Below are 27,627 nucleotides of genomic sequence, written 5' to 3'. Positions count from 1 at the left end.
CAAGCTGATTGACTGCAATGCATCAAGGGGTTCCAGTTCCGGGAGAGAATGTTCCGTGTGCAGCCATTGCGGCGCGGCCGAGGTGACGATGGACACAATGCTATAAATCAAGACTCCACCCGGTCGGACGACAGCTTGCAAACAAACAAAGAGACGGGCAGCCTCAATGGCGGCGGCGTGACAGGCCCGCCTTTCCCCTTGTGTCTTTGTCAAGGCACCTACCCCCTTGAGCATTGACCTCTGTCCTTGAAGGGCAACCAACACAATGCATAAGGAGCTGCCCGCTGCACAAGGTAGGTAGGTACTGTAGGTACCTCAGGTAGTGGTAGTGTACATGTAGACTGACTGCCAGGCAAGGTGGTGGCAGGCGCCGGAAGCAACCACCCCTCCCCTATGCTACTCTTTCTTCTCTTTTTTTGACCTCGACTCCCCTGACATCTGATACTAGATCCCTATCCGCATCCGGAAAGGCTAGTCTGTCAACCATTTGTTTAGTTATCCCCCTCTGCTGTGTGTCTCACAGCGGAATCTGGACCTGAATCAAACCCAATTCTCGACCTTGGCCGAGATTTTTGCTTTTCGTTCTCGTCTTACATGCATCCTTTGTGGAGGAATGGACCGACGACCACAGCGTCCCATTCATTACAACTACTGCCTTACTCCTCGCCCTCGTGCCACCGATGGTTGGCTTACACACTCTCCAGGCCAGGATCACGCCGCGTTACCGGCACAGAAACATACATCGTAGTTCCGAGGCCGTTGAGGGAGGGCGAAGCTTTGTGCCCCCCATGTCCGTGTCCACAGTCCATGGCCGGCCATGCTCGTTTTCATTTCCACGTCCTGCGCCATTCTCTAAGCACCATTAGTCCAGCACTACGGATACCTTGACAACCCTGGTCACCCTACCTGCCGATTTACCCACCATCCCGTGTACTCAGAGCCATGCGCCCCCCCCATTGACGACGACGACGCAACTCACAACCCACAACCCGCAGCTCACTCGTCCCTCTTTCCATTGCCTCACAAACATCTCCAGTCAATCTTTTTCAACTGCGATGGCCTTGCCTCATCGACGTAAATCGTACCCTACATACTTACGCGTACCCCCCCAGCTCCACCACTTCCCTCCCACCTTGACGCGCCCCTCCCTCTCATACACCATGGTACCTGGGAGGCTCCCCTCCCGCAAAGCCTTACTCTCCCCACCCCACGAGGGGCCCCGTTGGAACCATGTTCATCTCTCTTTCTCCCAATGCGGAAACAGTCCTGTTTGCGGTTCTCTCCTGGCGGAGGCCGTCTTTGCCGTAGGGCCGCCCGTTCAACAATGAACCGACTATGGTGGATGGACCATGGCCCATCTGCCATCTCGGCCCAAACCTTGACGCCTATTCCTATCTCGTCCTGGCTCGTCGTCGCCGTCGTTCCAGTCCTTGTCACCTTTCCACTCTCGCTTCTCTTCTTTCGATTCTCCAGAGATACTTGTACCGCGCGCTTGCAATGCTTGATTTTTTTTTAACCTTTCCTCCTAGGCACTCTCTGGCTTGATTTCTAGCTCGTCCCCCCCGCCATCCGCCTCCTTCACGTGTGCCAAGGAAGGCCGTTGAAAGTGCTTCCCTGCTCCTCGACTGGCGACTCCTTGCCTGCTTTCTTCGGCCACGGACCTCCACTTTCGTCCGATCTTCGACTTGCCTTGGGCGTTGTTGTTGCATGTTCGAAACAACCTTGCCAAACGGCGGCCGACGTTGACACTTTGTCCCCGTTCATCTGCTGTAACATCGTGTTTCTGTCATACTGGCCAGGCCATTCTTCATCCACTCCCATATCCACGTGAGCCTACCTCTGCCATCTTCGGCAGACTGCAGCCAATATCGCAATATGCAGGCATGCTAACCGTTGTCAGATTGTACAGACAGACAGTTACTCAACCCAAGACTGTGTCGCGGCTGACTCTGCTCGACTGACCGGCCCGCAAGCCGAACATGCCCGAATCCGACGACATTGTCTACGCCGAAACCCGGCCGTCCTCCTCCATAGAAGACTCCGATCTTGACCATGAACACAAGGAGCCACTACTGCCAGGCTCGGCGTCGGTGTCGCAAAGGAGGGGTCGGGGGACCATCGTCGCATGGCTCAGGGGCAGACCTCGGTCGTTGCTGAGAAGGTTCCGTCGTCAGCCTCGATCTCTTCCCCGGTTGCTGCTGCGGTACACGTTCTTGTTCGTCCTCTTTGTCCTCACGGCGACACCCATCTTCTTCCCGTCGTACACGCGCCATCCGAAGCACTACAAGGATCTGAGAAAGCGCTGTCTGGTGTCGGACAGCTTGTCCGGCTGCGCGAACCTACGGAATGAAAAGGTCTTCATTGCCGTCAGCCTGTTCGACCCCGAAGGCAAGATCACCGGAGGGGAGTGGGCGAAAAACGTATTGGATTTGATCCACATGATCGGGGAGGACAACACGTTCCTGAGCATATACGAGAACGACAGTGGTGATCTGGGCGCGGCAGCGTTGGACGAGTTCAAGAAGAACGTGCCATGCAAGCACAGGATCGTCAGCGAGGGCCAAGTCGACTACAGCGCGTTCCCTCACGTCACGCTACCCGACGGATCGCAACGGCTGAAGCGCCTGGCCTACCTGTCGGAGATGCGCAACCGCGCGCTCTACCCGCTAGACCAGTCCGGCCAAGACCCCAAAGTCGGCACGGTAAAGTACGACAAGATCCTGTTCCTCAACGACGCGCTCTTTGCGCCCGTCGACGCTGCCCACCTGCTCTTCAACACCAACGCCGGCGAAGACGGCCGCGCCCACTACCTCTCGGCATGCTCCCTCGACTACGACTGGAACCCGTTCCTCGAGTACGACCTCTACGCCCAGCGCGACGCCGAAGGGTACTCGAACGGCATCCCCATCTTCCCCTACTTCACCGGCCAGGGCAAGGCCGTCTCGCGCAGGGCAATGGTGTCGCAGACGGATGCCGTGCCGGTCAAGAGCTGCTGGGGTGGCATGGTGGCGATGCAGGCGAAGTGGGTGCAGAACGTGGACGAGAAGATGCCGACCAAGGACTGGCAGGCCGTGGCGCACCACGTCATCGACCCGGACCACCCGCACAACGTGACGGCGCCGGTGCGCTTCCGGTACGAGCCCGAGCTGTACTTTGACGCCTGCGAGTGCTGCCTGTTCCTCGCCGACGTGACGACCGTTGCGGACAAGGCGGGCGAGCCTGACATGGGCGTGTTCGTGAACCCCTACGTGCGCGTGGCGTACCGCAAGCGGACGCAGCGTCTCGAGCCGCTGGTCCGCCGGTGGGAGCGGCTCTTGGCCCTGCCGCAGGCCATCATCACCCACTTCTCGCGGTTTCCAACGCCCAACCCGCACCGCCAGGTCGTCGAGGGCCAGCGGTTCACCGAGGAGATCTACCAGCGGCGCGAAGGGTGGAAGATGGTGGAGCGGACGGGGCGCAACGGCATGTTCTGCGGGGTCCGGGAGATGCAGCTCATCAAAGAGGGACCTCGCAACGGGCGCAACTGGGAGAACAATTACGACATACCGTGGGACAAGCAGACGTTGAACTTTCCCCTCTAATGGAGGTGGTGGAATTGGAGGGCCATATGACGACACGGCGCATCGGATGGGTTGGCTTTGGGGGCGCATCATCAGCATTGAGTTCTCGGGCGCTTGGATTATTGGGCGGTGTTGAGAAACCGGTTGATTCAGAAGGGAGAAAGGGAGAGAGAGAGAGAGACGGACGAAGTTGTCGGTCAGGGGCGAGGGGAGACCCCTGGGTCGAGCTGCCGTGGTTGGGCGCACTTTGATGATACCACTTTCGTTGACATGGGTTGCTTTTTGTCTCCTTCAGGTTCTGTTCTGGTTTGGGCCTCCTTCTTTTGAATACACTCCCCACATGTTGGGGTTCCTATAACCCTGTTATTGAACCGGACACCGTTTGCTACCTAATGAGGCTCATGGCGAGGTAACACAAGCTGTAGAACGTCAGCCAGGTGAGTCCGTTGGCCACATGGTGTGCAAACACACACTTATTTTATCTTGCTTCGTTCCTGATACGGATAGCAAGCAACTCCAAGCCTACAACCGTTTGAGATGGTGGTGGATGAACGTGTAATATCGTGAATTGGTGGTGCTCGTCGCCGTTCACCATGTATTAGACTAGGCCCCCCTGATCGGCCCTTCTGTAGCATAATCAAAGACGAACCCAACCCAGACCAGCCTATAATCCCTAGCGACGACAAGACAGTGTCGTTTGTTTCGCTCCGCCGAATCACCCGCAACGTCCAGCATACAGACAGACAGACCCAAAGTGACGAAGTGGCGGCATCAGCAAGAAAAAGGCAGGCAGACTGGTGTGGAAGACAAAACAGCCTGCCCGAGAAACCCCGCGGGAGAGAATTGGAAAAAGAGTCTGCGAAACGCGAACCTGACCCAAAGATATAAAAGCAGACGTGACAAATAGCAAACCCAAGTCCCGCTCGCTCAACAACCAAGTTGGTATCTTGAGAAAAGACACTAGCAAGTCCCAGAAGGAAGAGAGGCATGATATCCATGTTTTGGAGGAGTGGAAGAGAGAGAGGAAAAGAGGCTTAGGCGGCGGCGGGCGTCGCCTTGGCCTTGGTGGTCTTGGGCTTGGTCTCCTGGGCATGTGTTAGCTGGTGATGGTCTCGGTACGTGGCTTGCTTGGGAGGCGGCGCAAAGACGTACCTTCTTGCCAGCCTTGGTGGCGGCGGCGACCTTGGTCTCGGCCTTCTTTGCTACTGACTTTGCCTGAGGGAGTTGTCAATATCGGTTTCGAGAAAGGCATGAGAGAATGGGAGAGATGAGAAAAGGGGACAGGAGGAGAGATTTTAAAAAAAAAAAAACGCGGTATTTGGGTTCAACAGGGATCTCGTCGAGGAGGGGGAAGACAAGACGCGCGAGGTTCGTGGTTGATATTTTTCCTGACACAGAATCATAGCGCGACGTCCTGCGACCTTGATAACGATCCTCGAACGGACCCCAGAATAAGAAGCAAGGGCAGTGAATTTGCGCATCTCGAGACTAAAAGCGTGCGTCGAATAATGGGGGGTGAGGGGTGGTGGGTGCAAGAGGCAGAGGGCTTCTTTTGGGCATACCTTAGTAGCAACAGAAGGGCTCTTCTTGGTGGCAGCGGCCTTCTTCTTGGTGATACCGACGGGCTTCGCGGCCTTTGAAGCGGGAGTCGCCTTGGGCTTCTTCGCGTCGGCAGCAATGGTCGTGTTTTGCTTGCGGACGGGAGCCGTGTCGACGACGGGGAAGACACGGGGCTTGGAGTTGCCGGTCTGGGAGCGGGTTCCTTCGCGGGCCATTTTGACGGTGTTTTGCTGCGTCGCGATAAGATATTAGTTGATGGAACAGATGCAGCGGATTGACGCGACCGAGACTGATGTGTCGCGACGAGAAGAAGACGTGGCGGTTGTGAATGCGCTCGCGAGAAAGAGGCGACAAGAGGAGGGGGGAGGTGATGGCGACGGCGATGGCGCGACGAGCGGTAAAAATGAGATAGGACTTGGCGGAGGACTTACGGATGGAGGAACTGGGTGGAGAAGACGACGTGTAAAAGCTTTCTGGAGCTGTAGATTCGAGTTATTGAGATGGATGACGGGCAGAAAGAGGTTTGCGACGAAGAATGACAGATTGCGAAAGGTGTTGTTGTGAAGAAGAGAGACGAGAGATGATGGGAGATAGAGGGATGGGGGACATGGTACGTGACGTGGTTTCGACTTGCAGCGCGAAGGGGGGCTGCTGATTGAGTGAGTGTGTGTGAGAGAAAAACAAGCGGGCTGGCTGGCCATAGGTAGGTAGGTAGGCAGAGGGAGGAGGTCACACGGGGCCTGATGGGAGGAGCGGTGTCGCAGCAGGCCAAGATGGATTGCTCCATGGATTTACGGGCGAAATTGCAGCAAAAAGGATTTTATTTGATCTCGCGACATAACCTACTTATTGAGTGGTTGGACGCCCTATTTCCTGTTTTGAGGGCGAAACGGCGATGGGAAGGGGATGCGAAGCAGAGGCAGGAAGGAGGTGGTGGAGGAGCGTGAGGACGGGGAACGGGGACGGGGACGGGGATGGGGATGAGCAGGAGAGGGGGGAGCGCGACGAAGGTCTGCTCTGGAAGGATGGGCCGCGGATGGGCGACCAGCAGTCTCCAGTTTTCAGTTTTCAGTCTTCCAGTCTTCAGACCGCCGCCGACTGGTTAGGTAGGTAGTCAGTTCCTTCTGTTTTTAGTTCATTCATTCATTCTGGACGTTTTGGTTTTGGGTCGGTCTTGCTTTATCAGCCAGGAGCAGATCGAAGGTAAGGCAGGTGCAGGTACCTACCCACGTAGGAAGGTAGGTGTGTGATGTGATCCTTGGCTTGGTTCAGCAAGCAGTCGCGTAGATATCGTCCCTTCCCAACAACGCCCCCCAGCTTCTTCTTTTCGACATTTTCCTCCTTGCTCTTCCCCTGCGGTGTAAATTCCCTACTTCCTTCCCTCGCCTCTCCTTCTTCCTACTCTTCCACTCACTCCTCTCCTCCTTCTTTCATTGTTTCCTCCACCTTCCTTATCACTTCTCTTCCAGATAGTTGTCTAGTATTGTGGATTTCCCCTTGGTCTCCTCTCCCCCCGTTTTCTCCATTCCGAACTTCCCCAGTCAATCTTCCCTCCATCTCACTCATCTCATCTCGGACCGGAACTATCGGAGTCGTCGCCGAACCATGATCTGCAGTTAGCCCATCCCCCCATGGCCTCAGTTCTCATATCTTCTTTTCCCTGGTGACATATCTTTCGGGTTTCTGCCTTTTGATTACTCTCCTAGGTACACTACTCTTTCTTCGCTCATCATCTCCGAACATCTCGGCAGTCGACGATTCTGCTAGCCCTACCGTCCACAGTCACACATCCACAGACAACAGCTCGCCATTGATAAAGTCGACAACAATGTGAATGCCGCATGCCCGAGCACATGATGGACCGGGGCCAAGATCGCGCCAATTCTGGACCGAAACCACCAACGGCACGCGACGTCTAGCCCCCAGTCTCTGGTCCTTAGTCTCCCGTCCCCGAGGCTCGAGCCCGTGCGACGGATCGCGATATGCGCCTAGCGAGTCCGCAACTTTCAACCAGACGCGAGGCCTCGGCGATTTCCCCATTGTCTTCACCCTTCTTCAGCGGCTTCCGCCCCGCCTGAACCGTGCAGTTCAGGCTTACGCCGCATGACCATGACCATGACCATGACCCTGACCAACGCCTTCACCCTTGCCGCGCTCGCTCTTACGTAGAAGGAAAGAAAACCTTCCCCATTTCACATGCTGCACACAAGGCCAAGGACATCCCAAACGATGACAGACGGACGCGATGAAGGGGCAAACGGTTGACCTCCTCATGCCTCGTCGTCACCGCCCTCGGCCAGGTCCCACACGGGTGGTCCGCCACACGGCGTCGGCGCGCATCTTCAGCATGCTCGCTGCACGAAGGGTCTGTCCATGTGGGAGCGGGAGCCTGGGCCACTGTTACTATTTCCGGCTGGCTGTTGAACCCCCGCAACGAACCCCGGTTTTCGCGATAAGCGACTCAATAGTCTGGAGCCACGAGGAATTCATGCGACAACAGCGCTGCATCCCATCTCGTACTATCTATCAAGAACGACTTGAATATTGCGCACGCTACATATGTACGCGGTGCGAAGCCATTATCTAGTTAGGATCTCTTTATGCCTCTAGAGTGCCTCGTTGTCCTCGGTTCTCACTCAACCTTCAGGCAAAGCACTTCCGGCACGCCCGTACCCCCCGCCTATCGACCCTGGTATTGACGAATGTCCTGGAAGATGCCTTCCAAGTCTTTTTCCAGCTTCTTGTTGCGCTCCACGATGCTGATGGCGTCCCGCATCATTGCCTTGTCGGCCTCCTTGACCATTTCTGCCCGCCTGCTGAGCGTCTTCGTCCGCTGATTGTAACAAGACAGCTTCATGACATTGACTGTCGTGACCTTGTTGACCTCGGCCATGTTCACACCCGGCTTCTTTACCATCGCCTCTACCTGTGGCCACTCGGTCTGCAGGTTGACCAGGAGGATGAAACCCTTCGCTAATAGCCGCAACTGTTCGACCTGGGCCGCGACTACAACAGGAAACGATGGTCAGCAATGAGAGACACGTAATTCGGTTTCGTCCACAACGAAGAGGGTTCTTCTCACATTCTTCAACGCTCTCCCTCAGTCTGGCATGTGCGCGTTTGACCTCGGACGATCGTTGCTGCATTGTGGCCACCGTATCGGCCGGCCTTCTCTCCCTTTCCGAGAATCCGACCTTGATGCAGATTAAATTCAGCATCGCTCTCCACCATTTCCTCTTTTGAGGCAGTTGTTTCTCGACCGTGCAGTCCCACGCCTTACTCGCGTCTTCGACCTTGATCACTGTTATCTTGCCGGTTCCCTTTTCGTCGCAGAGAGTCGCGTCCGAATCGGACGTCATCGACATCATGTCCGCCTTGGCCCGTTTGCCGTTCATCAGTACCGCAGCAGACAAAAGCTCGCTCTGATCTACCGCTTGGCTGACTCTGGCAACCACGTCTCCCTGCTGGATGGCCACCTTGAACAAGTTCAATAGCTTATCATAACACCGTACAGCTTCCTTAATGGCGGAGACAGCCAAGTCAATGTCGAGCTGAAGGGGATCGCGGTCGAGTACCGACGTGTAGTAGATGGCGTTCCACAGCAGCCCTGTATTATTCTCGGTGGTCTCTACCCACTTGCATGCCTCTTTCAGAGCACTGGATGAAGAGGTAGCCTTCGTCCAGCACAAGGGATCCGCCACCAGTTTCTTTATTTCGTCAGCTGCAGCACGCACCAACATTCAGATACGACATACCTCCGTATACTTGAAAAGAAGTTCCTGGATGTCTTTCTGCGCGCTGCCGTTTGCACCCGGCTGCTGGCGGGGATAGCAGTAAAAGTACGTCCCATCAATTCCCCAGCTCGTCCCGCTGTCAACCTCACAAGAAGGGCTGCAGATGAAGGCGAACATGTTGTCCAGGCGCAGTCCACCGCTCGCAATGGACGTCTGGCTCACCATACACTTCAGGACATTAACGGCGGCCAAAAAGGTGCATCTTGCAGAGCCCAAATTCTCCAGTGTCATCCAATTGTGCTTGAATCCAACCTGCGCATCGTCAGTCGGCTTTGGGCCAAGGTGAACCGGCCGCGAGGAGGCTTACTTCGAGCATCACGATCCGCGCTGCGTTCTCTGGCAGGCCTGGTCCATCTGCGCGATATGCAGAAGTGACAAGCTCCCAATCGGGGAGTTTTTCGTGTCTTTGGCGGTCCAGGTACTTGGTGAGCGCTGCAAGACAATTCTGACTATCTTCGGGGGTCGCATAGTAGCAACAAATCAAGTCGAGGCCGAGCTTCTGCTGAGTTTCCTTTGGGCTCATTTTTGTCGCGAAGAGGGATGCGGACGGCAGTGTGAAATCAGGCCAATGTAGCCCAGGGATCTATAGTGTCTGGAAAATTGAGAGCAGATTTGAGGCTGGTATTGTCGATTTGTCGTCAATGTTGAGGCGTGAAACCCAGGCTGATATGTACATGAGCAACCGTAACCGTGATGAGTGTTGCCTACAAAGGTTGGCCTCTCTGCTACTTAGAGTTCCCTCCAAACACACCTTGATTGCACAGTTCTCTGCCACAAGGGAAACCTACAGCCGCGACCAGGAAGGAATAACTTGGTGTTTTCCACAAGGGATGATACAATCGAGAGGCCTCGTTGGCCTGGCACTGCCCGGAAGCCCCGCAAGGGGCGGCGATGACCTGACCTCAACCCATCCATGGATGTCGTGATTGAATACCACGAGATTGCAAACTCGAGTTGGGTGCTTGCATGCAGTCTCGCCATCGAAACTTTGATTACGTTGCATGGAAATTATGAAGGATTCGTCTTCCCCGGGCCATTCATCAGGTCACGATGACACAACCAACCGAACACTCTAACGCCTCGTGTGGTGGTTTCCCTTGCCGTGACTCGCCGGGCAACGGAAAGTTATAGACAGATTAGTCAAGAAGATGATGGTGCTTCCGATATACTTTTGGGACACAGGCTTTGGGGCTGTGTTTTAAGGACTATGGTAACCTTTATACTCTCGTCGATGGCCTCGCTGCACGATCATGCCATCACGGACGGTAGTTGTTACTTTGTCCGATTCGCCGGCGTAACGGTCCCGGAGAAGGACTCTCATCAACCCTTAAGTCCGTGACTCGAACTAGACTTTTTTTTCATTACCTGGAATTCCCAAGGTTGACTTCCATCGGTGGTGTGCCGCGACGGGACCGGGCTGTGCTCCGGGGTCGGCCGGGTCGCCGCAAGCGGAGAACCACACAGTACGTCCGCCGCAGCCAAGGTTACATTCGCGCCGCGAAGAACTGTATGTGGAGTCTGGCCCCTTCATGATCTCCGTCGCATCTCCGCTCATATTTCCTTGAATGGCACAAGGCGACGTTTACAGCGACTGCCTTGGATCCCGTGGGGCTTGCCTACACGTTTGTGCGGACTTGAAAACTCTCCTTTACAACCGCCAATGTGCAAACTGGTGATGACAATATTGATTGTCAGGGAACAAGGCAAGTTGGGAAAAAGCTGCGCTTCAGTGGGATCACCGGTTCATCCGAGGTGAGATTACGAGAACTGCCATGAGTTTTGGAGAAGTGAAGAACCATATAAAGATGGCTGGCCGCACGACAGTGCAGCGAGAAGTGGGAGTATTAGCGCAACCAAGCAAACATCGAAGCCCGATACATCCTTAACAGCTATTACCTCACCATGGCACTCAAGAAACTCGTTTCCGTTTCCGTCCTCTCCTCTCTCCTCACACTCTCCTCCTCCCATCCCTATCAGCCGCATCCCCGGTGGGAAAATCTCACCAACATTCCCATCGTCGCTCGCCAGGAGCACACGGGCGTCATCCTCCCGCCCGACAACCTCGTCATCTTCGGGGGCATCATCCCCAACGCCAGCGCGGTACCGATTCCGTTCACCACGGTCAACATTGTGCAGTCCTACTCCGTCGGCTCCAAATCGTGGCGCACCCTCGCCCCGCTCCCGCGGGCCATGAACCACGTCAACGTGGCCGTCGTCGACGGTAAGATCTATGCCTTGGGCGGCCTCGACGACGGCGGGCCAGAGCAGATGGTCCTCAACGCCGTTGGCGACTCGTGGGTCTACGACCCCGCCGGGGACGCCTGGACGCCGTTGCCGCCCGTGCCGGATGTGCCGAGAGGCATGGCCGCCCTGGGCGTCCACGACGGCAAAATCTTCCTCGCGGGCGGGTTCACAGCCCTGGGAATGCGGGGCCAGGGGCCGCATGCCTCCGTCTCGGACGTCTCCGTCTTCGACACCAAGACGAGCAAGTGGCTGCCGGACCTGCTTCCCGCCAACGCCAGACATCTTCCGGCACCGCGCGATCATGCCGGCTACGTGGTCGTGGACGGCAAGCTGTACGTCGTCGGCGGCTTCGACAACGGTACGCCGGGCCGGTCGAACACGGTCTTCATCCTCGACCTGACGGACCTCAACAAGGGGTGGAAGACGAGCGCGGCGCAGATGCCAACGGCGCGGGGCGGCTTCGCTTGGGGGCTTTTGGGCAGCAAGTTGTACACCTTTGGCGGAGAGGGAAACCCAGAGGTCCAGAGCGGTACATTCAACGAAACCGAGGTGTATGACCTTGCGACGGACAGCTGGGCGAAGCTGGAGCCGATGCCGGTTCCGAGACATAGTGTCCCTGGGTTCGCTTTTGATGGCAAGGTGTACATTCCGGGAGGCGGGCTACTTGGCGGGGCAGCTCCGACAAGCCACTTTGACGTCTACTCTCCTTGAACGATACGTCTAGGTCAAGATGTGTCGCCGTATGGAACTCATGGGGCAAGCCTGGGCCTTACCTGGATCGCGAAGCATTCGGATGTTCTCAAGTTGGGCATAATACATTCTTGGTGGTACGATGGACTGAGAATCAAACTCTCGTCTAGTTTTGTACATCATCAGAATAGTAGAAGCACTAGTCAACCTTGCAACTTGTCAATCATCTTAGTCTGATAATCCTCATCCACTCTGCATCTCGCGCCTCCATTTCCCTGCATACTTCCACTGCGCAACCGCGCCTAACAGGGCCACCACCTGCGCAGCAACACAGACGGTAAACGCCCAGCCGACTCCGATAGCGTTCACCATCGGCATCACGAAGCTCGTGCCACCCGCTGCTAGCAGGCATCGTGCGAGGTTGAGGCTGGCGCTTGCGGCGGCGCTGCGGTCGGGGAACACGTCGATAAGGTACGTCATGACGAGAGACTGCGTCGAGACGGCGGTCCAGCCGGTGACAAAGGTCGATGCGATGGGCACGGCAATGGGCACGTGGCGAGGGAAGTGGATCGTCCAGCCGAACACGACGATAGAGAGGCATTGCAGAAGGGAGAATAAGGGGATGAGGCGGAGGCGGGCCCTCTCGATGGGGAGTTCCGGGGCTGTGAGGGAGTTGACAGCAGCGTCACCTGTCTCGTTGGCTGCATCGTGCCTTGCTTTTACTCTGCGGTAGTCGATGTCGAGTAATCTTCCTGTGACAAGGGTGCCGATCATGGAGCCCACGCCGTTTGCGATGAAGGTCAAGCCAATGTGGGTGTCGGAGAGGTCGTACCGCGACTTGAAGAGGCTCGACATGGCGGTGATGCTCATCTGCCATACAGCGTAGTATACCGCGAGGAAGAGCATGATAGGGGCTGCGCGTTTGTCGAAGAGAATGCGTATCGGTCCCGTTACGTCGACTTTCTTTGGCGGTGGTAGAGATATGTCTCTGGATATCCACTTGACCTTGGTGGTTCTCTGATATAAGGACAGGGGGTGTTTCGCAAACCGGCTTGGAGGAACCCTCGCGCCGTTGGCGACGGTGGACCTGAGCGTCTCGGGGAGCAAGAACACGAGGAACACGAGAAACACGCCGCAGTAGATGGCGAGGAACCAAAAAATACTCCGCCATCCAAGGGTCCCGGCCAGCGCGCCCCCGATGACCGGGCCGACGGCCACAGGTACGAGCAAGCCGGCCTGGAAGACTCCCATATACCCACCCCGCTCTTCGCGGGTTGTGATGTCGCCGATGACGCCCGAGCCGATGGCGATCGTGCTTGCGCTCCCGGCACTTTGGAGACATCGCAGGGTGATGAGCGTGGCGTAGTTTCGCGCCTCGGCGAGGCCGAAGCATGCGCCGAGGAAGACGGCGAAGGTGAAGCAGTAGGCGACACGGCGGCCCTTGACGTCGGAGACGGGGCCCCAGAGGCTTGGCGCCAGGGCTTGGAAGACGAGGTACGTGGTGACTGTCAGGTTGACCAGCTCGACAGAGACGTTGAGGTCGTCGGCGATGGTGGGGAGTGCTGGGAAGTAGATGTTGGAGGCGAAGCCGGAGACTGTTTGGAAGGTCAGCAGAGTATCTCTGGAGAATGATGGGCAGCAGCCAAACGTACAAGTAGCTGCTGCCGAGACGATGAATATGATGATGCGTTTCTGGCGGATATCGAAAATGCTGTACGGCTCATCGGGCTCGGTTGGGGACCGGGGGCATGTTGGTGTGTGGTTGACGCTCATCTTGTCGACTGCGAGTAAACATTGCTTGTATAGAGACAGCTTGTTTGTCTCGCTGGGCAGTTTTACATGCGAATAAATGAACACCAGTCGCGAAACCCGGGTCTAAATACACCTGAAGTTGATTTCCTCATCTGGATTGCACGGCGGATTACACAGCGGAGGCGCTTCGGAGTTGAGCCCCACAGTTTCGGAGTTGAGGCTTCTCGCATCCCCTACCAACCTTGCCAGCTCCGTCCAGCTCCAAGGCTGTTTGGGGATTGAAACTGATCAAGGGCAACGTCTTCGAACAACCAGTTGAAGCTGGAGGAGGCAGGGCGATTTGTGAACGTGATTGGCCCTTCTCTATGCCGGCCATGGAGGCCCGAAAAGGGCCCGGCACCTTTCTCGCCTTTCGGGGCCGACCACCGATTTAGGTGGGTCACCGGCCCCGGCGGTCGGATCCGACAATCAGGCGGCTGCTTTGCCAGCTGGTGCATGACCCTTGGCAGCTGTCAGAGCATCGAAACACACTTTGGGATGGCGGAGGGACATTCCGCTTCTTCCTATTCCAAAGTCCAAGTGAATTCATCTTGTCACCTTCAACAACACCGGTCTCACCATTGAACAACGGTGCGCTTCGTCCCCCTTGCAACCCCCGTCACCCGATCATGAATAAACGGCACCATGTCGACATTCAACGGACTTGTCGCAGAGTTTCCTGACATACGAAGTGAGTCCCCGAACCCTGGATGGGGGTACCGCGACGAAGCACTCACACCACCTATGTGATGACTTCGTGATATTCCCACTGCAACCCAACGCGGGCGTGCATTACGGTCTCTGATATAGCGCTAATCTATTGAAAGTCGACTTCTTTCGGAGCCATGCTGGCCGTCGTCCACCACTCGCGTGCTTCCTAAGCCACATCCATAGCGACCACCTGGCCGGGCTCGAGACGCTGCGCTCCCCCTTTGTCTACTGCTCTGCAGCCACGCGGGAGATGCTGCTCCGTCTCGAGCGCTACCCTTGTCGCCTCAACTATGCCAGAGGCATCCTCGAGGCGCGCGTGCAGACGTACAAGCATCTCAAGAACCTGCTCAAACCGCTGCCCCTGGAAACCCCCACCACCTTGGAGCTTGCGCCCGGCAGCCACATCCAGGTCACTCTGTTCGACGCGAACCACTGCCCCGGCGCCGTCATGTTCCTCATTGAGGACTTGCATCGCGCCATTCTCTACACAGGCGACGTCCGGAGCGAACCCTGGTTCGTCAACTCCATCGCGAGAAACCCGGCTGTCATCGAGTACACCTCGGGCATCAGGACTCTCGATAAGATCTATCTCGACACCTCTTTTTTAAAGGACGTACCGTTCCAGACCAAGGCTGAGGGGATTGCAGAGCTGCTCCGGAAGGTGGCTTCATACCCCAATGACACCGTCTTCCACATCCAAGCCTGGACCTACGGGTACGAGCAGGTGTGGATCGCCTTGTCCAAGGCTCTAAGGTCCCGGATCCACGTCGACGATTACAAGATGCGCATATTCTCCGCCTTGACCGTCAAGACATCCAATGACCGCTTCGGTTCGTCCGTTCATCTGTGTCCCGAGGCCCCTGCTCTGGCCGGCTATGTCTGTGGAAACACCCCTCACCCAGGGTGTCTTACCAGAGACGAGCACGTTCGCCTGCACAGTTGCGAAAGGGGCAACTTCTGCAGTGTTGTCCGCAATGCTAGCGTCGTATCCATACAACCAGTGGTGGCGCATCTCGGAGGCGGCGCAGATATCGCTGAAGTCGGCGTCGGCGGGGGCGGGGATGACCTGGAACGCGATGCGGAACTCGACCCCCTGTCGGTGGAAGAAATGAAGGCGGCGCTGAAGCTGATCCACGAGACGACGGGCATCTCGGTGGATGCAAAGTCCAGGCTTCTTGAGTTCCTGGAGACCGGTGCCCAAACCGGCCGAAACGTGTCGTTGGACCTGGACATGGCGGCCTTTGGGGAGAAGAACGAGGCGGCAATCCTGGATGCCTTTCAGGCGATCGGCCAGAGTAAAAGGAACTTGAACGAGGAAACGGCCAGTTCTGCGAGCGATCCGGCTGATCGGTTGCCGAAAGTCATCACGTTCCCGTACTCTCGGCATTCGTCGTATCCAGAACTATGTGACTTGGTTCGGGCGTTTCGCCCGAAGGATGTCTGGCCCTGCACTGTGAATACTGCCGAGTGGCTCAGGAATGGCACTTCCATCCGGTCTCTTTTTGGATGCTACTGTTCCGGAGACAGGTTCGCTCACGATATTGAGATGGGGGAAATAGCCCATGATGGTGCAGGGGTTCTCGAGCGGACGGAGTCCCAAGACATTGACAGCAGTCAGTCGTCCGCACTTGAAGCCGAATCTACAACGCTGCCCCCCTTACAGAGTCATCAAGTCATTGAGATTGGCACAGCCGGTGTCGGGATCGGTACGACGATCAGAAAGACCAACGGAGAGTCCGCTGTACCTCAAAACCTCCTAGAAGAACCACGGAGAGTTGGCTGTCTTGGTGGTGAAGTCCAGGACACGCGGGACTCGTCTGTATCTCACATCTTCACGAAGCACGTCCACCCATCTGCAGTTGCTTCACGTACGCGAACCGATGCCTATACAAACATGGAAAGAAACGTCCTCGGGGGCGAATGGACGCCGATCGGCTTGCTCTCTACGGTCGATCACCATACGGCACCGGACAAGGACCTGGGGATAGTCTGAAGTCGTTCGATGTGTTGTGGCACGCGTGCATGTCTTCACCTATGACATGGACATAGAGTCTGTGAAGTCATTGCAAGGTCATGATTATCATTGAAGGTCGGCTTTTGCTCAGGAACGAGCCACGAGAAGCTAAAGAAGAAAATGGCAGATGGAGGCTCACAGCGTTGCTGTGATACAGCCTTCGCAATCTTTGGTATCAACGCAAGCGGCGTGTCAGTGGAAATGCTGTTCACCAGTCTGCTGCGGCCGCAACGCTCCGGCCTCAGACACACCCCATTTTCCGTCGATATACTGCCGCAGACTCTTCCCCCAGAACGCGAGCGGCACAGCAACGCCTCCGACGATCAACAGAATGGCGCCCAGCTCGAAGTTGGCGCCCAGGTAGCCCTGCGAATCGAGCCACGGCGTGACGGCGTAGCTCGTCGCGAAGCTCAACATGTAGCCGGCGCCCCCGACGATGATCATGGCGGGCGCCGCCCAGCGAGGGAACGCCTCGGTGACCCAGAGCGTCGAGGCGATGCCGTACGAGGCGGCGCTGAAGGCGTTGATGAGATAAGACACAAAGATCCAGATAAAGCTCCACTTGTAATGCACCGTCAGCCCGTACAGGAAGACGCTGCCGGCGCCGGCGAGGACCGGCGGCAGGAAGGCGATGAGGTAGTGCTCGGCGTCCCGGATGCCGCCGTTGCGGAGCGTCAGGCGGCGGGCTACGCGGGACGTCAGGATGGTCGAGACGGGCCAGGCGAGCAGGGAGCCGATGGCCGAGACGGGGTTGACCATGGAGATGACGCGCTCGGGGAGGTTGTAGGGCGGCTGGGACATGACGACGGCGTACGTCTCGCCGATGAAGAGCATGGCGCCGAAGTTGAGGGCGTTGAGGATGGCGACCCAGAAGACGAGCGGGTTGCAGGCGCAGAGTATCGTCTGGACGTAGCACGTCCACATCTCCCGGAAGCCCGCGCCGCTCTTTCGGACACCCCACCGTCGGACCATACCCTGCCACAGCGTCTCGGGGACTACGGACACGGCTTGACCAGTGGCGGTGGTGGTGGTGGTGGTGGTGGTGGCAGCGGCGGTGGCAGCGGAGGTAGAGGTAGAGGTAGAGGTAGAGCCAGAGGCGGAGTCGTCGTAGACCTTATTGCCGGGTATCTGTTCCCAGTCGTCGTACATCCGGACCTTTTCCGAGCCGCCCTGCACGAGAATGCGGCCATCGAACGCAACGGCCGGCCGGACGAAATACGTCTCGGGGAGGAAGAAGAAGGCGCACACGAAGACGGCGAGGCAGGGGCCGACCCAGGCCGCGTAGAAGCCTCTCCATCCTGGGCTTGAGAGAGGCGTGACGCTCGGAAGGGACAAGAGGGCGCCGCCGAGGCCGATGCTCCAGAACATGCCGAGGGCGTTGGGACGCTCATCGATGAAGGTGAGGTCAATGACGATGAGTATCGACTGCGGTATGAGGTGTCAGTCTGAACCTTGCACCGAGGGGGAATGTGAGATTTATGAGAGTTAAATCACTTACAGCACTCAGGCTCAGTCCCGCCGAGAACCCTTGCAAGCTCAACGCTCCGAGGAGTTGGTAGAAGCCCGAAGCATTCGCCGCTAGTACGGTGGCGAGGGTCAAGCAGCAAGAAGCGAGCAGGAAGACGGGGCGTCTTCCGACAGCCACCGAGAGGGGGATCCAGAGAAAGGCGCCGAGGCCGAGAGAAAGCGTGCTCGGCGTCGAGACGAGGATGTTGAGTGGGAACTTGTCGACTTGCTTTGAGAGAAGTGAGCTTCCCTACCGTTCAGACCTTCTCGCGGACTATACTCGGGGTAGACGTACGTTGCCGTTGAACTCGGCAGCAAAGGAGCGATACATCAGGGTGGCGGCCTGCGTCTCCATCATGGAGACGATGGAGTACAGCACGAGGACGCCCATGGCGAGGAGGCGCTTCGTCAAGCTCCAGGTCAGAGGATCATATGGCGACGTGCTGGGCATGGGCAGCTTGAGCGTCTGGCCGTCGGACGTGATGAGGTAGATGCTGCCGGAGAGGTCGGCCGAGGCGGGACGGTCGCCGGTGCTGCTGCCGGTGCGACTCATTGTGGGGAGTTGTAAGGGACCGATACCTAAAGATAGCAAGAGAAAAGAAGAAGATTGTGATGCCAAGCACACCCAGAAGGAGGGAGATGGAAAGAGTGAGATGGAAGTGAGCGAGCGGAACGGACGTGATTACAATAACATGCGGATTTTGTCAAACCAGGAATGGCCGGTGTGCTACCAGAACAGCCCGACGGAGTCTTTTCCCCAAAGAACCGAAGCTGGCGGGACGGGAGGACCAGGGCCCCCCTTTTGAAGAATCTTGAGTTCTGGTGACATGTGGCCCGGGAGGGGAGACAGACAACATTGGGGCTACCATAGAAGACTTGGCACGGGGATTTCTACCCAGCTGGATGGGGACGGGAATGGTTGCACGGCATGCTCGGTGATTTGGCCATCGACTGCGACTATCAAACAACTATTCAGGGGGAGGGTCTACAAAGTCTATTTCGACGAATACAGTCCAGTACGTCGGGCCAAGAAAGGCAACGGTCGCAGCAAAGCAAGGCCGAGTTTACTGTGTGTACCGGTGAGTAGGGCTGACATTTCGCGCTGGCCTGCCACGAGCTCGTCTGAAACCAACGCCATGACCTTCAGCCCGCGGACGGCGGATGCTTAGTTTTTCACGGGGATGCCCTTGACGGGCGGCTGTTTATGGAAAGAAAGAGGGAGAGAGAGAGGAAGAGAGGAAGGGAGGGAGGGAATATTGAGGTCGAAATAGAAGATGGTGTAGAGACGTGGACGGGTGACCCCCCGGTAAGAACACGGGGTCAGTCCCCCTCCAAGGCGAGCACCTGGAACTGGAGATGATGCGGGTGTAAATCGTAACTGTTTTGCTTTTCTGGAATTGGGACGGAGAGTAGCGAAAAGGCACGTGGGAAGAGGGAGCTGAATGGGCAGAAGACGTTTTCCATCGGCCGATCAAGCAGGTCGTCTAATAGAGTTCCAAAGTCGAGACCAGGGCAACGCGAGCCTGACCAAGGACGGACAGCTCAGGCATCTGTAACTGGTGTCTTGACCAACTAACAAGCTCTCTGAGTCGCCCAAAACACCGTCAATAAACTTCCGCTTGAAACGGTCTTGGCAGGCTGAGGTTGTGTCTGGCGGGAACGCTATTTGCTGGGGGCAGACTCGAAAAATGATGAGATGGAAGATGAGGAGCGGCGCTCCATAGTCATTTCGGAGAGGAACGAAACGAGGCTGGGATCTGCCTCTCGGCACCATCCGTGCTTCCTCTCTCTCTCTCTCTCTCCCATAGCGGCATGTCAGCAAGGTGCAGCAGTTGATGTTTCGTCCAAGGCTGGTTTTTCAGCTGGTTGCAGAGACACGGAGATAGGCAGAGAGAAAGACGGAGTGGGATAGAGAGAGCCAGTCACTGACAGAGGAGGAAAAGGGGAAAGAGAGATAAAACCAGAAAACAACACAGAAGAATCAGAACAAAACGCGTGTAGCCTGCCTGCATGATTTCCAAGGGCTTCAGCCGAACTTTGGCTGCAACCAATGCCCCCCCCTCCCCCCCCTTTGCGACCCCTTGGCCGAAAATTTTGGTGATAAGACGTGTCCGAGAACGACCCTCTCATACACCACTCTGAAGTTATCACTGGATTAATTTTTGGGGGGAGGAGTTATCGCGGTTGGTCGCAGAGAAGGTGAAAAAGGCTACTAGCGAGACCGAGATGGTGGTAAATGTATATGGATGGATTGCGTGCGCACAGTTACCGCCACCCATCCATTTTGGCCGAACGCGGAGCCCAAACCCCGGAAACATGCCGTTCATCGCTGGTCCATCATCCATCACTCGATTCACTTTCGTGGGTATCGAATGGACGGACTCTCCGTTCGGGACATCTGACTCCAGGCCTATCATATCAGACACAATCTTGGGGGTTGATGACCCCCCCGAGGTAACGTACCGCTGCAGGAGGGCCAAGTCTGGCCCAGCCCAACTCAACCCACACGAGACCTAGAAAAAAAGACGGAGACGGCAGACGGAGAGGATATGCCGCTCAGGTCGGCTGGAAGAAGCCCCCGCGCATCGGCGGATAGGGGGGGGGGGGGGGTAGACGGCAATCCCTCCCTTGGGGTTGCAGGGCTGGGCTGGGCCTCTTTGGGGACTGGGGGGGCGACGTTCAGCTTGGCCACCGGAGTCTTTTCGCGGGATGGACAGAGATGGTCGGGTTGCAGAGAGATAGAGAGAGAGGGAGGGAGAAAAGTAAGACAAGAACTCCCAGACAGGCTAGCCACGAATAGACCACGAAACACCAGGATAGGAAACCAGGAGCCAGAGACGGATCTCGATCCATCACTCGGGGCAGAAAACGCTTGACCTGAGCATATGTCTCCCGTATCAAGTAGAAGTAGAAGGGTGCCGTCGGAGGATGCCATCGCCCACCCCATCATTTTGTTATCACGGTGTACTGGCTGTATATCTGATAGGTACTAACTACACCACACTACTACCACCGTGAACCCAAATGCGACTTTTTAGTCCTTCGGCGTCATCTCCGAACGTTGAGACACGGTTGCCCATCATCTCATAAACACCACCACAATGTCGTCGCATGTGCCCGAGAGCCCGGCGCCGGTGTGGAAAGAAGCTCGTCGGGTCCCGTCTCAGAAACGACAGGCAGGCCAGTCACATTCGCATCCGAGGGGGCACACGGAACGCGTCGGGAGAGAGGATGCAACTTTGCAAGCTTGCAAAAGCTTCTCTAGATGAGTTCCACGGCGTTGTTCCATTCAGAGAAAAAAAATTGACATGCTGACAAAACCCGGGACGATAGTCAGTCTCTCCAAAAAGCGCCGCTAGATAGAGTCTTGGGCGGGCGGGCACCTCCCTCCTGGAACTGCGGCGCAATGCACCCCGAGGGATAGACAGGGCGGCGGACTGAAGGACCTAGCTGGACATCCGGTAATTAGCCAGAGGGATAGGGAAATGAAAATGAGGGGGGGAGAAATGCCTCCAGAGAGAAGAAGCGAAAGCCGCCGAGAGGTCCTCTACCCCCTCCCCCCCGTCACCCAACGGCTCGCCGCCCAGGGTTTCCCACGGGTCCCCTCCCCCCCATCTTATTCACCACGTGAGGGTTGTGGACTGTGAATTCCTGTCCGTGGTGCCACATTACGGGATGCCGGCTGCCTTGATTGGGGGGGTCGGGGCCGCGGAGAACGAACCGGGGGGGACAAGAGCAACCCCGGCCACCCACATGCTACCTGCTTACACGCAGCGCACAGCGTACAGGGATGATGGGGGGGGGGGGGGGGGGGAAGCGAGGAAAGGGAACAAACGGCCTCTCTGGCCGAAAGCCTGGGGGGCCCCTTTGGCTGGCCAGTCCGGGCTCAGAGCGACATTCCGCATATTAGCCGCGGCGCGGGTTCGCGGGCCGGCGGGCAGCACACACGGAGGGGGGGGGGAGGAGAAGTGCTGATGGATCCAGGATCCAGGACCGCTTCGTTCTGCCCGTCTTGCCCGTCTTGTCCATTTTTGCCCCTCCCGTCTATCCTCTTTTCAACCGGAGGGGGACTGAGATGGTGCAATGATGAGCAATGAGGAGGCAATCTATCTAGTCGGCGTCTCAGACACAACCCACTCAACTCCCCGGCCCCAGGCTGTCCGTCCGTCTGTCTGTCGGGCCCTATCTCCTGTGCGTGCGTGCGTCCTTGACGCTAGCTAGCTAGCTAGCCAGCATCGGAATTATGGACACATTGTGCTTCTTGTCGAGGCCATGCGCCGTCCCATGATAAAGGCTTCGTGATGCCCCCCCGGGAGGACGCACACCGACGAGAGGGATTCTGGTTTCGAAAGGCTTTCCCGGAGATTTACTCTTGATTTTTTCCCCTATCCCAACGCGTCCCATATCATTCGTTCCCCTCCTCGACGACGATACAACAACACTTGATGACGGACGGTAACCATCTCGGTGCCCCCTCGTCCGTCCGTCCGTCCGTCCGCTATCCCATCCGGCCACCGCCACCCTCCTTTGCGAAAGTCACGAGGTGTCATTCTTCACTCAATCCGGAACCGCCGCCGTCGAGAAGAAAAAAAGAAGAAAAGCCTCCGGGGGGGAACTGACTAGCCCTACACACACATACACACACACACATACACACACACACACACATATATATACGACAACAACAACAACAACAACAACAGCACCCCGGGATATATAAAAGGGGGATTATCATACGGGTTGCCCGCGTGCCTCTGGTCTAGGTTCAGGATTGGGTCGACTATCGGGCGAAAGACAGCCCCTCAGCAGGGTTCGACGTTCCATTCGACACAGTTGAGCACTTGACCGGCATCAGCATCAGCGGGAGGACGACTTGCAGCACCAGACAATTCGCCAACAATCGCATCCATATTTGAGCCGCTGCCGGCTGCAGCATACTCGCATACGCGTGTGTCAGTGTGAGTGTTGGATGCAATACCGACTTACATCGGACACACGAGTCTCGCCCACCCTTTCACCTCCCCCTGCCCCCCCTGATCTCTTGGGGCGACGGCAGCTCGGATGAGCGTGGCCCGCTGGGCCGCTGGGCCCACTGAGGCGCCCCCCGCAGACGGGCATGGAGTAGTAGGAGGAGGAGGAGGAGGAGGAGGAGGAGGGAGATACGGAGATGGAGGGGTCCCAGCAGCAGCAGCAGTGGGAGGATCAGTTGGGGAAGTTGGAGATGCCGCGGCGGCCGGGCACGCTAACCAGACTTACACTGCGATCCTGACCGAGGCAGCCAGTAGCAGCACGACCCCGAGCAGCACGACACCGGCTCCCGCAGCACCATCTCGCGCCGTCAAGTCCCCCAAGTCTGGTCTGGGGAGGAGGACACGCAGGGGAGCACTGGGGCCAGGCACACGCACAGGGTCTAGCAGCAGCAGCAGCGGTAGTGGGAGTGGAAGCGGTGGGAGTATCGCTCTTGGTGTTGCTACTGGTGCCGGTGTTGGCACTGGTGTTAGTAGTAGTAGTGGTGGTGGTGGTAGCAGACGCAAGACGTCTTCGCGAATTATTAAGACGACGTCCCCTCCGTCTTCTGCGGCCGTATCCCGGGCCACCTCCGTCTCCCCCGCCTCCACCTCCACCTCTACTACCTCTACCTCTGCTCTCCTCACCTCCCCTCCTCCTTCGGCTGCAACAACAGCTACGAAGACGACGACAACGACGACGACGACGACGACAAGATCGTCCACCTCGACTCCTGGCCCTGGTCCTGGTCCTGGTCCTGGTCCTGCCAGCCGCAAGGTGTTCCCCAAGAGCATGGAGCCCCCCGTCGTCTCCTTCTACGGCGCCGAGCCGATCCCGCTGCCGTCGCGCTTCGCCGGCGTCAAGAAGCGGCTCATCGCCGGCCACGAGGCGGCGGTCGAGGCGTCGTGGCGTCGTCTGCTCGACGCCATGCGCGTCGAGATGGCCGACATCCAGGCGCGCGGCTCCGAGCTCATCCCGTCCATCGCCTTCGCCGACATCAACGACCCCGTCCGCGTCGAGGCCTTTGCGCACCGGCTCCGGCGCTACGGCGTCGCCGTCATCCGCGGCGTCGTCTCGCCCGAGGACGCCCGGAGCTGGGTCGGCGAGACGCACGACTACCTCGAGCGCAACCGCGAGTTCAAGCCGCCGGCGCTGCACGACCCGACCTGCATCGACCTCTTCTGGACGCCGGTCCAGGTGCGCGCCCGCGCCCACCCCAACATGCTGCGCGCCCAGAAGTTCGCCATGTCCTTCTGGGAGTCGACCGACGACCTGCACATCACCCGCGCCCCCGTCAGCTACGCCGACCGCCTGCGCATCCACAACGACAAGCTCGGCGCCGTCGGCGGCCAGCAGAACGGCAACTCGGCCGCCGACTCCATCGGCGCCGCCGCCTCCGCCACCGTCATCGCCCAGATCGACAGCGGGAGCCTCGAGCGCTGGGAGCCCGACGGCTACGGCCGCGGCGGCACCTACGAGGCCATCTTCCGCGGCGACTGGGAGTCCTACGACCCCTGGGACCCGGCCGGCCGCGTCGGCGCCACCACCGACCTCTACAACGGCGCCGGCGCCTGCAGCGTCTTCCGCATGTTCCAGGGCATCCTCGCCCTCACAAAGGTCGAGCAGGGCATGGTGCGCGTGCTGCCCTCGCCCAAGCTCGTAGCCGCCTACTTCCTCCTGCGGCCCTTCTTCTCCCCGAGGCGCGGGCCCCCCGAGCAGCCGGACGGCGGTAAAGCCGACCAGTGGGCCGCCTATCTCGACGCCTCCAACTGGGCCCTCGACCCGGAGCCAAACACCATCATCCATGGCGCCGTCCCCGGACACGCTCAGCGCCTCACCGAGCGCTGGCACCCGCACCTGCACCTCCGCCGGAGCCTCGTCTCCCTGCCCAGCATGCAGGCCGGCGACTACGTAATCTGGCACTGCGACCAGGCCTACTCCATCATCACCGGCGGCACCCGCCTCGGCGTGCCCCCCTCGCTGCAGAACGAGTCGACCGAGCTCTCCCTGCTGACCTACACCCCCGTGTGCCCCCTGACCCAGACCAACGCCCTCTTCCTCGCCCGCCAGCGCAAGGCCTTCCAGACCGGACAGCCGGGGCCCGACTTTGACACCCTCGGCGGCCTGGGCAGCGAGGCCTCGCACCAGGACCGGCCCAGCGCCAAGGAAGTCGAGGAGTACGGCGGCGTCGACGGCCTGCGCGCCATGGGCCTGGCCCCCTACGACGTCGAGCCGGCGGGGGTGTTGCCGCCCAAGCACAGCCATCATCATCCCCACCATCACCATCACCGTTACGACGCGGACGACGCCATGGATATCGACGTCGACGCGGACGACGAGGAGGGCATCAGGAACAAGACAAAGACCGAGGCCGAGACGGAGCTGCTGCGGCTCGCCAACATCATCCTGTTCCCGAGCCGCTACGACTTTTATATCCCGACCAGCGGCACGCGGAGTAGCGGCGACCGTACTCCGCGCGCGACGGCGGCGACAGCGACAGCAACAGCGACGGCGAAGACGGGGTCTGCGGGCACGACGCCCAAGACGACCGTGAACGGTAATAAGAGCTGACGGCGTTGGTTGAAGGGGCGATGGCGGCGCGGCGACGGTGGTCGAAGACAGACAGACTCATCTGATAGGGAAGAAGAGGAAGGGGAGGGAGAAGGAGAGAGGAACCCGGAGACCGTCGTGGAGACTGTGACGTCCGATGCGAAGGAGGACAAGAAGACCATCACGGTCACGGTCACGGCGGCGGAGGTCTAGCATTGCCGTCTTTTCTTACCATGATACCCTGCAATCTGGCGATCCGGGGAGGGAGTGAGGGTGTGGATGAGAGTGAGAGTGAGAGTGAGACTCAGAATGAGAGTGGGACTCAGAGTGAGAGCGAGATGGGAGATGAGACTGAGATGAGAGAGAAGGCCGCCCCTTCAACGTGACACTTGGAAAGCACACATTACGTGCCGAGATGACAAACTCGAGAGAGACGAGGAAGATCAATCTGTCAAGGACAGACACAATTAGCGATTACACAGATGGAAGACCCAACAGTTGATAATAGGTAGTCAAACATTCGATAGTAGACGAAAGTCAGAGGCGCATCATGCATTGGCGCAACTTGGCGGGAATCCGCCCGCGTCTCGGAGACCCGATGCTGGCTTTTCATGCCATTTGTTTACCACATTCTATTTTGTTTGCGATTCGGCCCTATCGTTGAGACTATGTGAAGATGGATGCCTGCGACCACGACACTTGCGATCACTCGGGAACATCACCAATGGCATGTTAGGATGGACGGATGGACGGATGAATGGATGGATGGACGGCCTTTCAGTCCGGTGGGCCGGGAACGGTAGCCGGTCCTCTCTGATAGTGTGGACCGGCTGCGTGTTCCCGGTCCGCTGCCGCTGCCGCCGCCGCCACTGCACGCTCACTCACTTAACCCTTCTTGGCTGACGGCGCGCTCCGAGTGTTTGGGACCGGGCCACCTCTTGATTCGAGATCATGGAAGATCCGGCCGCTTCTTGATGCTCTCCCATGTCTGGGGCAGCTTGTCATTCTTACGCCCTTTGGACAGTAGGAGGGAGATATAAGCAAACCCGTCCACAGCAGACACACACACTCTCTCATCGATCACTCCTTGATCCGAATGCTTCCTTCATCAACCATCGGTCACGCATAGCAGGGTGGTAGCAAACACACCTGAACGGCTTTTCCAATGCCCAGACGTCAACCCGCATCATAAGATCTCATATCACTCCTCTCGCTCCCGGTCGCAGACTATATATCTCATTCCGGTCTGTCACTATCAATCTACCTTTGGGCCGACACGTGGCCCGCGCATCGGTCAACCGCGCGCCCCTCTCGGTCTGGATCCTATCTCACATAGTAGACGCATGGCCCCATTTAATACGGCTGACTGACAGTACGTAATAAAACGCTTTCGATGAAAAAGAGGGTTCAGCGCAGTTTGATAGTGATTTCCCCAGATGGCACACGACCGGGGCGGGCGGCCTGCCTTCGTTAGTGCCTGAGACCCAGTCCGGCTTACCATTCCATTCCCTCTCTAGACTATGGACTCTAGACTCTAGACTCTTTCTCTTCCTCGGGCCTGAACCTTGGAACCAAGTTCGAGTTATCCCTCCTAGCGCTCCGCGCCAAGACAGTTCCTCTGTCACTGTCATTGGCAAGGGCGCCAAGGGGCCTCCCAACGTTGCAGATTCCTCTCTATCTGAACACTCGCCAAAGCGATGCGCCCGCGTGCTGCGAGACTACCAGTATACACAAGACCGGCCGCCTGCAGCCAGCGAGTCAGTGCTCGACATCACTGCCAGGTGAGATTGGGACGACGCCAGACCGCGCCAGGTCGTGCTGGTCGGAGTTCTACCCGCTTTCTGTGCAGCTTCTCCTGCAGTACCACCGCAAATCACCCCGCCCCCCCCCCCTACCACTCGGTTGCCGTGTTCCTTGGAGGGGAGGGGGGAGCAAACCCGACAGACGCTGGTGGCTAGAGAGAGAGAGAGAGAGAGAGACAGAAAGAAAGAGAGCCTGCACACCCTTTCGGCATGGCCGCTGGGGAAAAGCACGCGGTCAATATTCGGCAGTAATAGGGACTAGCCAAGCCACCAAGTCCCCAAGTTCTCTCTGCTCGCCTCCCGTCCCCTCCAAGGGGTTACCGTCCGAACCAACCAACCACCAACTGGACATTTATCGGACAGGATAGGGTTGGGAGAGTCGACGCGTTTCTCCAATC

The 27,627-nt window shown here is 57.9% G+C and overlaps 8 protein-coding genes across 8 annotated transcripts; 4 read left to right on the top strand and 4 right to left on the bottom strand.

Moving 5' to 3' along the window:
- Positions 1-990: 990 nt before the first annotated feature.
- CDEST_09128 (Putative mannosyltransferase 1, CMT1) lies at positions 991-4,012 on the top strand. Its single transcript, XM_062925287.1, has 2 exons — positions 991-1,827; positions 1,901-4,012. Exon 2 carries the CDS (start codon positions 1,980-1,982, stop codon positions 3,579-3,581), a length of 1,602 nt encoding a protein of 533 aa, XP_062781338.1. The 5' UTR covers positions 991-1,827; positions 1,901-1,979; the 3' UTR covers positions 3,582-4,012.
- A 582-nt stretch (positions 4,013-4,594) lies between these two features.
- On the bottom strand, positions 4,595-5,335 carry CDEST_09127 (uncharacterized protein; the record flags this gene model as incomplete). Its single annotated transcript, XM_062925286.1, has 3 exons — positions 4,595-4,645; positions 4,713-4,775; positions 5,123-5,335. The coding sequence occupies 3 exons, from the start codon at positions 5,333-5,335 to the stop codon at positions 4,595-4,597; spliced, it is 327 nt and encodes a 108-aa protein (XP_062781337.1).
- Positions 5,336-7,800: 2,465 nt separating this feature from the next.
- On the bottom strand, positions 7,801-9,437 carry CDEST_09126 (uncharacterized protein; the record flags this gene model as incomplete). Its single annotated transcript, XM_062925285.1, has 4 exons — positions 7,801-8,126; positions 8,203-8,827; positions 8,876-9,166; positions 9,222-9,437. The coding sequence occupies 4 exons, from the start codon at positions 9,435-9,437 to the stop codon at positions 7,801-7,803; spliced, it is 1,458 nt and encodes a 485-aa protein (XP_062781336.1).
- A 1,379-nt stretch (positions 9,438-10,816) lies between these two features.
- CDEST_09125 (Putative galactose oxidase/kelch, beta-propeller, kelch-type beta propeller) lies at positions 10,817-11,869 on the top strand (the record flags this gene model as incomplete). Its single annotated transcript, XM_062925284.1, has 1 exon — positions 10,817-11,869. One exon carries the CDS (start codon positions 10,817-10,819, stop codon positions 11,867-11,869), a length of 1,053 nt encoding a protein of 350 aa, XP_062781335.1.
- Positions 11,870-12,091: 222 nt separating this feature from the next.
- Positions 12,092-13,621, bottom strand: CDEST_09124 (Putative major facilitator superfamily, MFS transporter superfamily; the record flags this gene model as incomplete). Its single annotated transcript, XM_062925283.1, has 1 exon — positions 12,092-13,621. The coding sequence occupies one exon, from the start codon at positions 13,619-13,621 to the stop codon at positions 12,092-12,094; it is 1,530 nt and encodes a 509-aa protein (XP_062781334.1).
- Positions 13,622-14,182: 561 nt separating this feature from the next.
- Positions 14,183-16,965, top strand: CDEST_09123 (Putative metallo-beta-lactamase, ribonuclease Z/Hydroxyacylglutathione hydrolase). Its single transcript, XM_062925282.1, has 2 exons — positions 14,183-14,330; positions 14,467-16,965. Exons 1-2 carry the CDS (start codon positions 14,285-14,287, stop codon positions 16,341-16,343), a joined length of 1,923 nt encoding a protein of 640 aa, XP_062781333.1. The 5' UTR covers positions 14,183-14,284; the 3' UTR covers positions 16,344-16,965.
- CDEST_09122 (Putative major facilitator superfamily, MFS transporter superfamily) lies at positions 16,391-18,423 on the bottom strand (the record flags this gene model as incomplete). The annotated part of the gene is made up of 3 exons (XM_062925281.1): positions 16,391-17,789; positions 17,863-18,099; positions 18,166-18,423. The coding sequence occupies 3 exons, from the start codon at positions 18,421-18,423 to the stop codon at positions 16,557-16,559; spliced, it is 1,728 nt and encodes a 575-aa protein (XP_062781332.1). The 3' UTR covers positions 16,391-16,556.
- A 3,633-nt stretch (positions 18,424-22,056) lies between these two features.
- CDEST_09121 (Putative isopenicillin N synthase-like superfamily) lies at positions 22,057-25,455 on the top strand. The gene has a single exon (XM_062925280.1). It carries the CDS (start codon positions 22,932-22,934, stop codon positions 25,446-25,448), a length of 2,517 nt encoding a protein of 838 aa, XP_062781331.1. The 5' UTR covers positions 22,057-22,931; the 3' UTR covers positions 25,449-25,455.
- Positions 25,456-27,627: the final 2,172 nt, after the last annotated feature.

Source organism: Colletotrichum destructivum, chromosome 5, assembly GCF_034447905.1.
Source record: "Colletotrichum destructivum chromosome 5, complete sequence".
In the NCBI taxonomy this organism is placed as follows: domain Eukaryota; kingdom Fungi; phylum Ascomycota; class Sordariomycetes; order Glomerellales; family Glomerellaceae; genus Colletotrichum; species Colletotrichum destructivum.
This window is presented reverse-complemented; position numbering and strand designations above follow the sequence as displayed.

Coding starts and splice junctions, on each gene's coding strand:
- CDEST_09123 (XM_062925282.1), top strand. CDS start 14,285: ATGTCGACATTCAACGGACTTGTCGCAGAGTTTCCTGACATACGAA. Junction 14,331..14,466: donor AGAGTTTCCTGACATACGAA/GTGAGTCCCCGA, acceptor ATCTATTGAAAG/TCGACTTCTTTCGGAGCCAT.
- CDEST_09128 (XM_062925287.1), top strand. CDS start 1,980: ATGCCCGAATCCGACGACATTGTCTACGCCGAAACCCGGCCGTCCTCC.
- CDEST_09121 (XM_062925280.1), top strand. CDS start 22,932: ATGAGCGTGGCCCGCTGGGCCGCTGGGCCCACTGAGGCGCCCCCCGCA.